Raw genomic sequence first — 10211 nt, 5'->3', positions numbered from 1 at the left:
ATATATATATATATATATATATGAATTTTTATGTACTATAAAAATTTTCTTTTACAGCTATCACATTATTCTTCGTACTTACGTAATATTTGATAGATGCGCACAATAAAATATAATTCAGATAATAAATATTACAACGTACGTTCAACATTTACATTCCTAATTGATACATTTATATCAATTATATAAATCATTGTACTGAAATCGTACGTTCGTCCTTAATCTTTCACCATGGCTGGGTATACTTCATTCAATATTCAGAAATAATTCAAAACCTTCATATACTATTTGAAAAGATTACTTCTCAAAATTTTTTCCGTGGACGAAGTTCAGGGATTAATTTTGCGATTTTAAGTCAATCGTGATCGAGAATGATGTGAAAATTTTCCTAATTATAAACGGCATACCATCAGATAACAAATTTATTGTGAAGACGATGTTCCTTGAGACACGGCATGGAGCAAAAGCGATTGGCATTGTATTCGAAAGGCACCTGACCAGTCATGTCAACAGCGCACTGAAAACACCGCGACATTACGGTATAACCTTGGTTCAACATACGTTTCTCCGCAGCTAGTGCTCTCTAAAATGAAAAGAGAAGGAAAACGTGAAAGATGTTAAACGTGTAACTAAACCACAAAACTGAAAGTTAATTATATCAGTGAAAAATCAAGTTACAATATTAATATTACAAATAATATATTATAATATAAAATAATATATTATATATAAATAATAATATACTAAAAATATATAACGTAATGTAAATTGAATATTTTGTATAATAACGTATATATCTACCTTTTCCCGGTCGCTAAGATTAAGGAATCTCTGCTTTTCGTCTTCCTCCTGTTTCTTCAGCTCAAATTCCTTCCTCTTGACCTTTTCCTTTAAACGCTTGATCTTTCGTTGCTGCCTCTTTTTCTCCATCTGTTCTTGTTCTATCTCATCACTGAGCGGCCCGGGTATTTGAGACTGCCGAATATTATAGAACAAACGAAATTAATTAAACGTGATTTCTCAAAAGATGTCCATTTTACATGAGAAAACGTAAGATTCGATAGATTTGATACCTTTTGGTAATTGAACTTGTCCGGGTTAGCTCCCATGAACCTTCTAAACGTATTTCTAGCCTCCTTATCGCTCGCGGCGGCATAAGGTGTCTGCAGCTTCTTATTTTTATTGCAGGGATCAGATCCGATTTCCAGCAGCAACCTAAGAACACATTGTTAATCGCTAAATAATTTATACAAACTGTAGTATTAAATCAAGCGATGGATAAATTAAAGTGACGTACCATATTAATTTCAAGTGTCCACCGAACGCTGCCAAATGCAACATTGTATTACCATCTTCGTTAGCATCGTTCACCAATTTCGCGACGTCGTCCATGTTGACCAGAAGATTGCTGCATTCGATGTTAACGTCATCCTTATTTTGCTCCATCAATTCCTCGCACTTTTTAACTTCGCCCAGTAGATCGTCGATAGCTGATGTCAATAGATCGTTATCTCCTAGCTTACAGGCAGTCCACAATTTTATTTTAGCATCCGACAATACTTCATTGATTGTTTGGCCTAGATATGGTGCAACATGAAACAATTTTAAACGACAAACATTTATTAATAACATTTTTTTTCTTTTTATGTGGTTGCCTTTTTTTCATTTTGTGTGATTTAAACGATGTGTTAATATTTACACCATACACTCGCTCGAATTATTTCACGGCAGACTTCAAGAAATTCCAAATTAAAATCCTTAGTATGAAAGTTCCCTTCTAAGCAAACAACCAACACTCACCATCCTTCTTCACCTTCTTCTTCTGTCGACGAGCTTTCTTATTTTTCATGTACCTCGGTACAGTATCTTGAAAGGCTAATAAATGTTCGTTAAATTCTATCTCCAAGTCTTGTTCAATTATGGAACTCAGCGGCATATTCTCATCTACTTCCGATTCTGAAGAGGATTGAGCTAATCTAGCGACAATTTCTGCAAAAATGGAGATTCTCCATAAATATAACTGAAAACAACATTACTTCTGAACAATGTGGTAGCACCAGTCGGCACAAAGAAAGAACTAGGTTTTAAGATTCGTTATTCGTGTGTTGCGAATAGCGATACGTACCTGGCAGCGGACGAATCGGACTCTTCCTCGGTTTCGCTCTGTCTATATGTGAACGTGAATTCCTGTGTTGTCTCTCCGGTGAGGACTGCGGCGGGGCTGCTGCTTTAATTTTATCGCTTTCTTGAGAGCTACTGGTACTATCCTGTGTCACATTAGAATGACATTCCGCGCCGATGCCTCCTTCAGGTATCTCGTCCATCAGTTCCGGCTTGGGAACCTTCTTGCGTATAGGTTGCCGCGGCGAGTTAGGAAAACAATCTGTAAAGTTAGCCGCGGAACCTGAAACACGGTATTACAAAAATGATCCAGTTTGCGGATTAAAAGGACTGGTAAGATACATACTATAAGTATAATCGTTTACTCACCATAAATCTCCATGGTGCTTAGTATATCATACACTCTCTTAACTTCTTTAAACGTGGCTCTACGTGTGGGAAACGGCAGCGGTCTCAGTCTGGAGTCGTTCTTGTCTAACGAGGGATTCTTGCCGCCGAAGAGCACCGTGCGATTGAACGGCCCGACCGCTCGATACAAAATCAACGACGAATTGCTGATGTGCGTCGACCACGACTCCAGTATCTCTTGCACATGCTGAGGAGCCAACGATTGCATTGTTGCAAGTATTTAATAGCTCGTAAAATAATTCCCGTGACGACAACGATCGAATTGCGTTGCCCATAACTTATTTGCTTTGTGACGCATTGCGATGCATGTACACGCTATTCTATAAGATAAATTATAAAAAGACTGAAAAACCTGAATAAGAGACGCTTCGTTATATCTCCGCAGACTAGCACCTGCGCTCTTTTGATGATTGCCCGTCGTACGAGAACTCTGAGCGAAACCTTGTTTCGCTCGTACGGTGTAAGAATGGTATGTTTTGTGCACGATAGGCTCGCCGTCTATAACACGCAAAAACGACTTAAAACATAGTGTACACCCACCGAATATATACACGATGTCTCATGACGAACTGTACATACTAAGAGAGCGTATTTCTGGGGTCAATTTAAGCAGAAAATTTCTTATAAATGTGGGTGAAATTCACAATAATTTCTTAGATAATATATTCGTTATGAGACACTCTGTATATCGGTATCAGAGATCAGTATACATCGAGATATAGAGATCCGTAATCTACATCTAGTCTCTTGATGATAACAACGATGTACTTTGAAATACAGCCGCAGCGAAGTGTCCACCGCCGACCATGATGATCGTCCACGTGGTCTCTTTGCCGCTGTTCAATGCCTGAGCGATCATCTCATTGTCTACTTCGGGAATGTCCTAAAATGTAATTGCATCTCTCCTGATCTGGCAAGTATAGTTCGTGCCAAATGACTGACAAAAATAAACCAAGTTTCGTGATAATATTTCGCGCCGATAACGACAACAATATTGATAACAACTTCAGCCTACGTTAACCAGAAGTAATAAAGGCTCTAAAAAATAATAAATAGAATAAGTAAAGCCAACGCAGATCACAGCGCCAGAGTCAACTCACTGTGATCTCACATAGGCTCTTACTCGTCCTATTTTATTTATCATTATTTAATAATGACAATGCTCGATTTAACTTCCAGGCTATATAAGCTTGTTTTCAATGTGTTGCAAACATTCCACTCCTTCGGGAACGGTCTGAATCTCTTCTTCCCGAAGAAGTGAACTAAAATGTTTACAAGACGTCTGGAAAAAATTTATGTAAAACGCAATTCCAATCTAAAAGCCAAATCAAGCAATTTACCACATCATCTAAAGTATCACAATAATAATAATAATAATAACGTAACTTGACATACGAGAGGGAGGAAGAGATGGAGATGGTTGAGATACAATCTAATCGATGATAACTGACCTTCTTGTGATGCAGCAAACACCGGTAGATGCTGAATATGTTGCCGTCTTCGTTCTCGAAGAATACCTTCGAGTGACGACTAGCAATGGCCAATAGAGCTTGCAGTTTCTTCTCCTCATTACACTCGGTATCAGAACTGTCCGAGATGGACTCGATACCTCTGCTGCGTTTCTCCCTCTTGCCGGTCTTGTCGCTGATAGGCACGGAATCATTTTTACTCGCAGACTCGCTCTTGGTCTGATCATTGAACGAGCTGCCAGTCTCCGAAGTACCAGCTTCGTCCTCATTTTCGGACTCTGTCTCGCTACCGGACAAACTAGACACGGCGCCTACAAAATTCGAATCTGTGTCTTTTCGCACGTGTCTGACGCACCCGTCTAAAGTCAGCGCGCACCGCTGTGTACTTCATCTCAGACTATACCTTCGTCGACCAGCAAGTTAAAAGTATCCTCGTTAATTGATTTGAAACCGTTCAGATGTTGCTTGAGATTGTAACAGTGCCAATCTAGCTTGTAATGGTGTCTCTGTTGCATCTTGTCTTCAAACACAGTGTTACAGAAGGAACAACTCAAAGAGTCAGATACAACTAAGTCCTCCAACTGGCTCAACACTGTCTCGCTATCAGAAACTGCAAAGTGAGAAGGCTTTATTTGCAAAGTGTCAACAAACTTCACGCGTTACACTGGTCAACAGCGTTTGCATCAGAGGTAAAAATCGTCAATTCTTACTAATTTTGACCTGTTGAATTCAAATATAACAAACAAAGTATCCTACCCAGATAGCACAAAATCTTTAAAGAATATTCTAGGATGTTCTTAGGATGTATGAATATCCTTAGAACATCTTTAAAACATCTTTTGAAGATTTGTGCTATATGGGTATTGCTAACAGTTTTTAAGATGCATGACAATGAATATTTATATATTTCCTTTTAAAATTAATATTATTTTTATGTTTAGCAAATCTTTACAGAAATATGTGAATACTGTCCCAGTAAGGACCAATTAACAATAATATTATATCAATGTCTTAACTTTCAGAAGCCAACAATGTAACTGTTATGTAACACATTTATATTGTAGAATTACAATACTGATGATACATTACTGATAGTTTGTATTTACTGGAGACTATGTTGAAATCAACATTTCAAAATGAGACCACTCTGTTCCTCTCATGTTGTACAAATTGTGAACGCAGTAAATGGCCCACTGAGAAAATATAATCTTTGGGAATGAATAAAAAACAAGTCTCTCATTGGATCATCAGTTACATTTCAAAACATGTTGAGAAAAAGTTAGGTTAGATTAATGTGCATTTATTTCGAATATATATAATTTTATCTAATTTACCTAACTCATTGTTTAGAGTTAGATATGAGTTCTCCGGTTGAATTATGATTATAAATATAATATTGTATATATCATACGATTTAACTGAAAACTTCAGACCCAATTCTGAGTGACAAGTCCCAAGTGACAACGATAAATATGAGTCTTGATAATGATAGAGTGCTTATGCTCGTGCAAGTGAAACAGATGAATAATTTACTCATAGATACACGTCCCGTAAAATTCAAGAGGGACGTACTTACCGCAAGACGATCGCGATTGCATGCATTGCGCAACCTTGATCCCCCTGGTAATCCGGTTGAAGTCGTCTGGATTGTGTATTTTAAAGATCTGATGGTCCATCACTTTCGTGGCCACTAGACAGGTCTCGCGGCTTTCATTCGCCATTTTCGAGCTCTGGAGACGGATAGAAAAGGCGGGACGCGTAGACGATCGCGGTAACGAGACGGAAAACGTAGAGCGAAACGAACGAGTGTCGAAAATTCGACAAGAATCCTGATCCCGGAGAATGTACCGATCGTTTCGTCATCCTACGCGCCGCGATGCGTCACGCTCCCAGCGGATAATAATCACATCATTTTCTTCACGTGCGCCACTTGGCGCGTACACGCACCCGACGAGCGGGAGACTTGAAATCGTTAAAAGCGGAAATTCATTATGAAAACTCTTTCGCCGACGGGAGCAGCGCAAAGAGAACGAGAGGAAAAATTACGCTTACGTCTTCAAATAGAAAAAAATTTATGTTACAGGAAATATACAGTAGGTGCAGTTTTGATTAGAAGTATATGCAGAGATGTCAATTAGCAGTTTATTAAATAAAATATTATTTCACAGATTCACATTTTAAATATTTCGTGCGAGACAATGCAGCAGTGATTGCTCGTTGAGAATAACATTCAGAAGGAATATAGTTTTAACGCTGTTAATCTTATCAGTAGTAATCGTTCGAAAAATAGAGTACATCTTGCTATATATTCGTAATACTTGTAACAGATGGAAATTGTAAAATTCCTCGCATAACAAGTCGTAGGTAATCACTTATTTTACTTTTAGCGTTGATCTATACTTTCTTTCCTTAGATCTATCAAACTGTAGATTTCAGTCGCTCCGAGATACTCGAAGTTATAATAGAGAGAAATAAATTGCCAACTTGACACTTCTGATATCGAAGCTGCCATATACAGATCAATACAAATAAATTAATATATTTTATAATAATTTAAGCGTATAAATATTAAAGTACCTAAGTAGCACGAGTTTCGTTGTATGAGTAGCAATGAATATTTCTCATATATGCAGTAGTTGTTTAATGAGAACATCTCTCATTCCAACCATGTACATATATGGGGCATTCTTTCCTAACGTTATACCCATGCTGCCCACTTTTTATTTGATCTAAAAATTTTCAAAAAAATCTTAAAATCTACAGAAAAATGTAAGCTTTTAAATGGTGCGTGGCAAAATTACCGAATTTAATCAGATTATCCTCAAAATTTGAGAAAATCGAAGAAAAATGATGAAAATGATAATTTTCCAAGTGTAGCAATGAATCATTCGACTTTTTTCTCTTCCAATCAACACGTAATATAGTACTCTATTCATCTGCGTCTTATCATATGAGTGTAATCTAATGGATAAGAACTAATTCGTAATGTAAAATATCTTGGAAAACATTTTGAAAGTCAAAAATAAATTTTATGAGGATTTACCGGATTAAAAAATTCCATCCTCCCCCCCCCCCATTTCAACTCCTAGGCGTATTTTCGTGACGATAGAAGGCGAAAATTCATACGGTATCACTATCACGTCAATTCAGTCGCGTCTCATTGTGGAAAAATTTTCTCACCGGTAAATCCTCATAAAATTGATTTTTGACTCTCAAAATCATTCTCCAAAGTATCTTATACTACCAATCAGCTCTTATTCGTTAGATTACACTCACATAACAAGACGCAGATGAATAGAGTACTATTACGTGTTGATTGGAAGAGAAAAAAATCGAATGATTCATCGCTACACTTGGAAAATTACCATTTTCATCATTTTTCTTCGATTTCCTCAAATTTTGAGGATAATCTGATTAAATTCGGTAATTTTGCCACGCACCATTCGAAAGCTTATATTTTTCTGTAGATTTTAAGATTTTTTTGAAAATTTTTAGATCAAATAAAAAATGGACAGCATGGGTGTAACGTTGGGAAAGAATGCCCCATATATATAATCTACAAAAAGTGATTAATAAGCGCCGCAGCTTAAAATGTGACATACGTACGACATGTACTGGGAACAATGTTATTTCAAACACGCAAAAAAATATACGTATTCCATACGTAGAAAATATTGTTGTGCGTATAAAAGTTACTTCGCAAAAAATAAAATGTACCTCGCAACACTTATTACTAGCTTATCGCTAAATATATTATTCTATCAGATAATCAGTCTGAGAGAGAATCTTATGCACAAGGTTCCAATATAACAGGTTATAGTTAAAAATTTGGAACAACGAACTGTTTTGTACTTCGATGTTTTTGGTTGCTGCACATCGCACGGTCGTACTGGCTCGATACTTCCCGCGTCTAGTAGTACCGTTAGTGTGATTACTAGTGTGTAAAACTAGAGCACAAGTCCTTTACATATTTTAGAAATGCCTACGCTTTCACATCATGCGTTTTTCATCTTTAACTCACTCAAAAAGCAGTCAATTTATTTGCATAAACGTTGCAATTATATAATTCTGCAATATGTGTACTAACAGAAAACTACAAAACGCAAAAATTACCCGTGTATCACCAGCAGCTTCCTGTAATTCGGGATTTACTAGATACTATATATACACATAAGAGCCATCTATAAATAAACAGTTTGTTTCGACGAACTAACATAAATACGCAAATAAATAAAAATATTACACGTAAACAAAAATAGAACCATCTTTTAAGCTGCCTTCACGGGCAAGCTGCTAATCACATTTCTGTAGAGTTAAAAACACATGTAAATAAAAAATAATATTCCATGTAGCGCACCAACTAAATAGTTTATATGCATCGTTGAACCTTCGCGTACCCTGAAATACATGTGCCAAGTGATATTAGAGAAACAGAGATTATATACTCGCACGCATTCTGTTGTCGCGTTTTCACAAAATAGATACCTAAGTGATATTTAAGTAGTAAGATCAAAGCTCACCTCTGCCTGGAAGAACTGAAAGGAAACGGTGGGTTAACACCAGGCACACTGCTGTCCATGTAAATGATAAACCAAGTGAAACTTGTTATTGCAAGCCCACCCAGCGTCGCCTTTATCAACCACCAGTATCTCTCGTAAAATGTAACCAGCACATCGGCAGCTGCTCCCGTGTACTGATTACTGGCATCCAAGAATGTCCCGCTATTCGCCAGCAATTGATCACCAATTTGCCACGACAGGGATTCTCCTGAGGGCAAAACAAGAAAGCTGTATCAGCCATCATCGGATTCCCATCTTTCCCGGCGCAGTACTTTTTTGAATCTTTTTTTTCCAAATAAAAAATTCAAACTGTTTAGAAAAGCCTCGTTTTCTAATTCGCACAAAGTCATCTTCTTTCTCGGTTATGAATAATACATTTAAATGGAAGAGATATTTAAAAAAAATAGAATAGAGAACAAAATGAAAAACGACGAGACGAGTCTTGCTTTTTTTCTCTTTTTTTTTTCTGTTCTTCTCGTCGTCTCTCGCTGTGTTGCGTCAGTGAGGAAAGTCAGGTACTTTTTGGGCGATGACGCGGCCTTCGTAAATTCGGTCATGGATGCAGACTTCTCGCACGCACGAACACGTGCGCGCGGAGAAGTTCGAGGGGAGAAGAATCTCGCCGACTCGCGTGTTCGCCGAAAAATGTATCTTGCCCGCGCAAATAGGCCGTGTAACAAAAATACAGCTCAAGAACGGCCGCACGTGCGCGCCGTCTGCGCTTTAAAGCGCGCTCGCGGATCGCGCGTTTAAATTCCGCGTCTGGAATGTGATACGAAAAGGAAACAACAAGAGGCAGAGTAATGATTTGCAGAAGCTTAACCGGCGCACGGGTTATTTTGATTTCAACATATTTTCAAAATAATAAAGCACTTATATTCATTATATATGTATATTTTTTTATATATTGTATTACATTAGATTCATTGAGATCAGAACATTGACTTTAGGAAAGGGACTGATTTAGTGATACAACTTTGTGAAATTAACATAAACAAATGGTAGGCTACATGATAATAGAATGAGGTACTTGATATACTTGATGGAAAAATATCAAGGATTATTATCTCGCTAACAATACAGAAATACAGATTTATTGATAATAATTACCATACAATAACTTATGTACAAATTGTTGCTTTCATAAATCCATTTTAAGGCCTGTCAGATGATTTCTTTTCAGCTTCAACATTAGTACTTTCCAGCTAAATTTTAGTACTTTCTGATTTCAATGAGAATACTTATATCATTACCTGCACGAGTATGAAATAAGTATACACTCATACACCAAAGAGAGAAAAATGAAAGTGGATTAATCAGATGTAGAAAATGTACCTGAAAAAGAGATGTCTAATGATACAGGTATAATGATAAAAACAAAATAAAAGTAATGGGGTTATCAAATAAGATGAATTTAAATAAAATAAATAATGCGCAAATAATAAATGGGTAATAAACGAAATATAAATAAAAAGTTTAAATTCAGCTTCATATTTAATGAAATAAAAATAAACAAATACGCATCCAACTCGATTTTAGAGATGCGTACGTTCAACCGATTTTGTTGTTGCAAAAGAAATTAATTTTACACATTGGCGCACATTTACGCGTGCGAACGAGAAGGAGAGAATCCGAGGCCCTCCCCCCCCCCCCC

At 37.0% G+C, this 10211-nt stretch overlaps 2 protein-coding genes across 3 annotated transcripts in view; both read right to left on the bottom strand.

Moving 5' to 3' along the window:
• Nucleotides 1–93: 93 nt before the first annotated feature.
• On the bottom strand, nt 94–5880 carry LOC116842601 (ankyrin repeat and zinc finger domain-containing protein 1-like). The gene is made up of 12 exons (XM_032812027.1): nt 5575–5880; nt 4402–4608; nt 3981–4309; nt 3298–3412; nt 2882–3027; nt 2491–2716; nt 2126–2404; nt 1801–1989; nt 1298–1577; nt 1074–1215; nt 802–975; nt 94–583 (listed from the first exon to the last, which is right to left on the bottom strand). The coding sequence occupies exons 1-12, from the start codon at nt 5717–5719 to the stop codon at nt 410–412; spliced, it is 2406 nt and encodes an 801-aa protein (XP_032667918.1). The 5' UTR covers nt 5720–5880; the 3' UTR covers nt 94–409.
• A 238-nt stretch (nt 5881–6118) lies between these two features.
• Nucleotides 6119–10211, bottom strand: part of LOC116842602 (ADP-ribosylation factor-like protein 6-interacting protein 6) — a 4709-nt gene continuing 616 nt past the window's right edge. The window contains exons 2-3 of one of the 2 annotated variants that reach the window (XM_032812028.1): nt 8519–8765; nt 6119–8396 (exon numbers count right to left, since the gene is read on the bottom strand). In XM_032812028.1, coding sequence (XP_032667919.1) covers nt 8312–8396; nt 8519–8765 — 332 coding nt within the window. In that variant the 3' untranslated portion in view covers nt 6119–8311. Of the gene's footprint in view, nt 8397–8518; nt 8766–9667; nt 9893–10211 lie in introns of those variants that run through there. The other variant, XR_004377747.1, reaches the window with a different exon arrangement.

Source organism: Odontomachus brunneus, unplaced genomic scaffold (assembly GCF_010583005.1).
Source record: "Odontomachus brunneus isolate Ranch 3 - 2012 unplaced genomic scaffold, Obru_v1 Obru_scaffold_026, whole genome shotgun sequence".
NCBI lineage: Eukaryota > Metazoa > Arthropoda > Insecta > Hymenoptera > Formicidae > Odontomachus > Odontomachus brunneus.
Note: the sequence above shows the minus strand (reverse complement) of the source record. Positions and strands in the feature narration are given on the sequence as shown.

Bases quoted from the DNA above. Each gene is read 5' to 3' on its own strand.
- LOC116842601 (XM_032812027.1), bottom strand. From the start codon at position 5,719: ATGGCGAATGAAAGCCGCGAGACCTGTCTAGTGGCCACGAAAGTGATG. The intron at 1,578-1,800 runs GTGAGTGTTGGT...CACCATATCTAG, and splicing joins GAAGAAGGTGAAGAAGGATG to GCCAAACAATCAATGAAGTA. The intron at 1,216-1,297 runs GTACGTCACTTT...ATGTGTTCTTAG, and splicing joins GGACACTTGAAATTAATATG to GTTGCTGCTGGAAATCGGAT.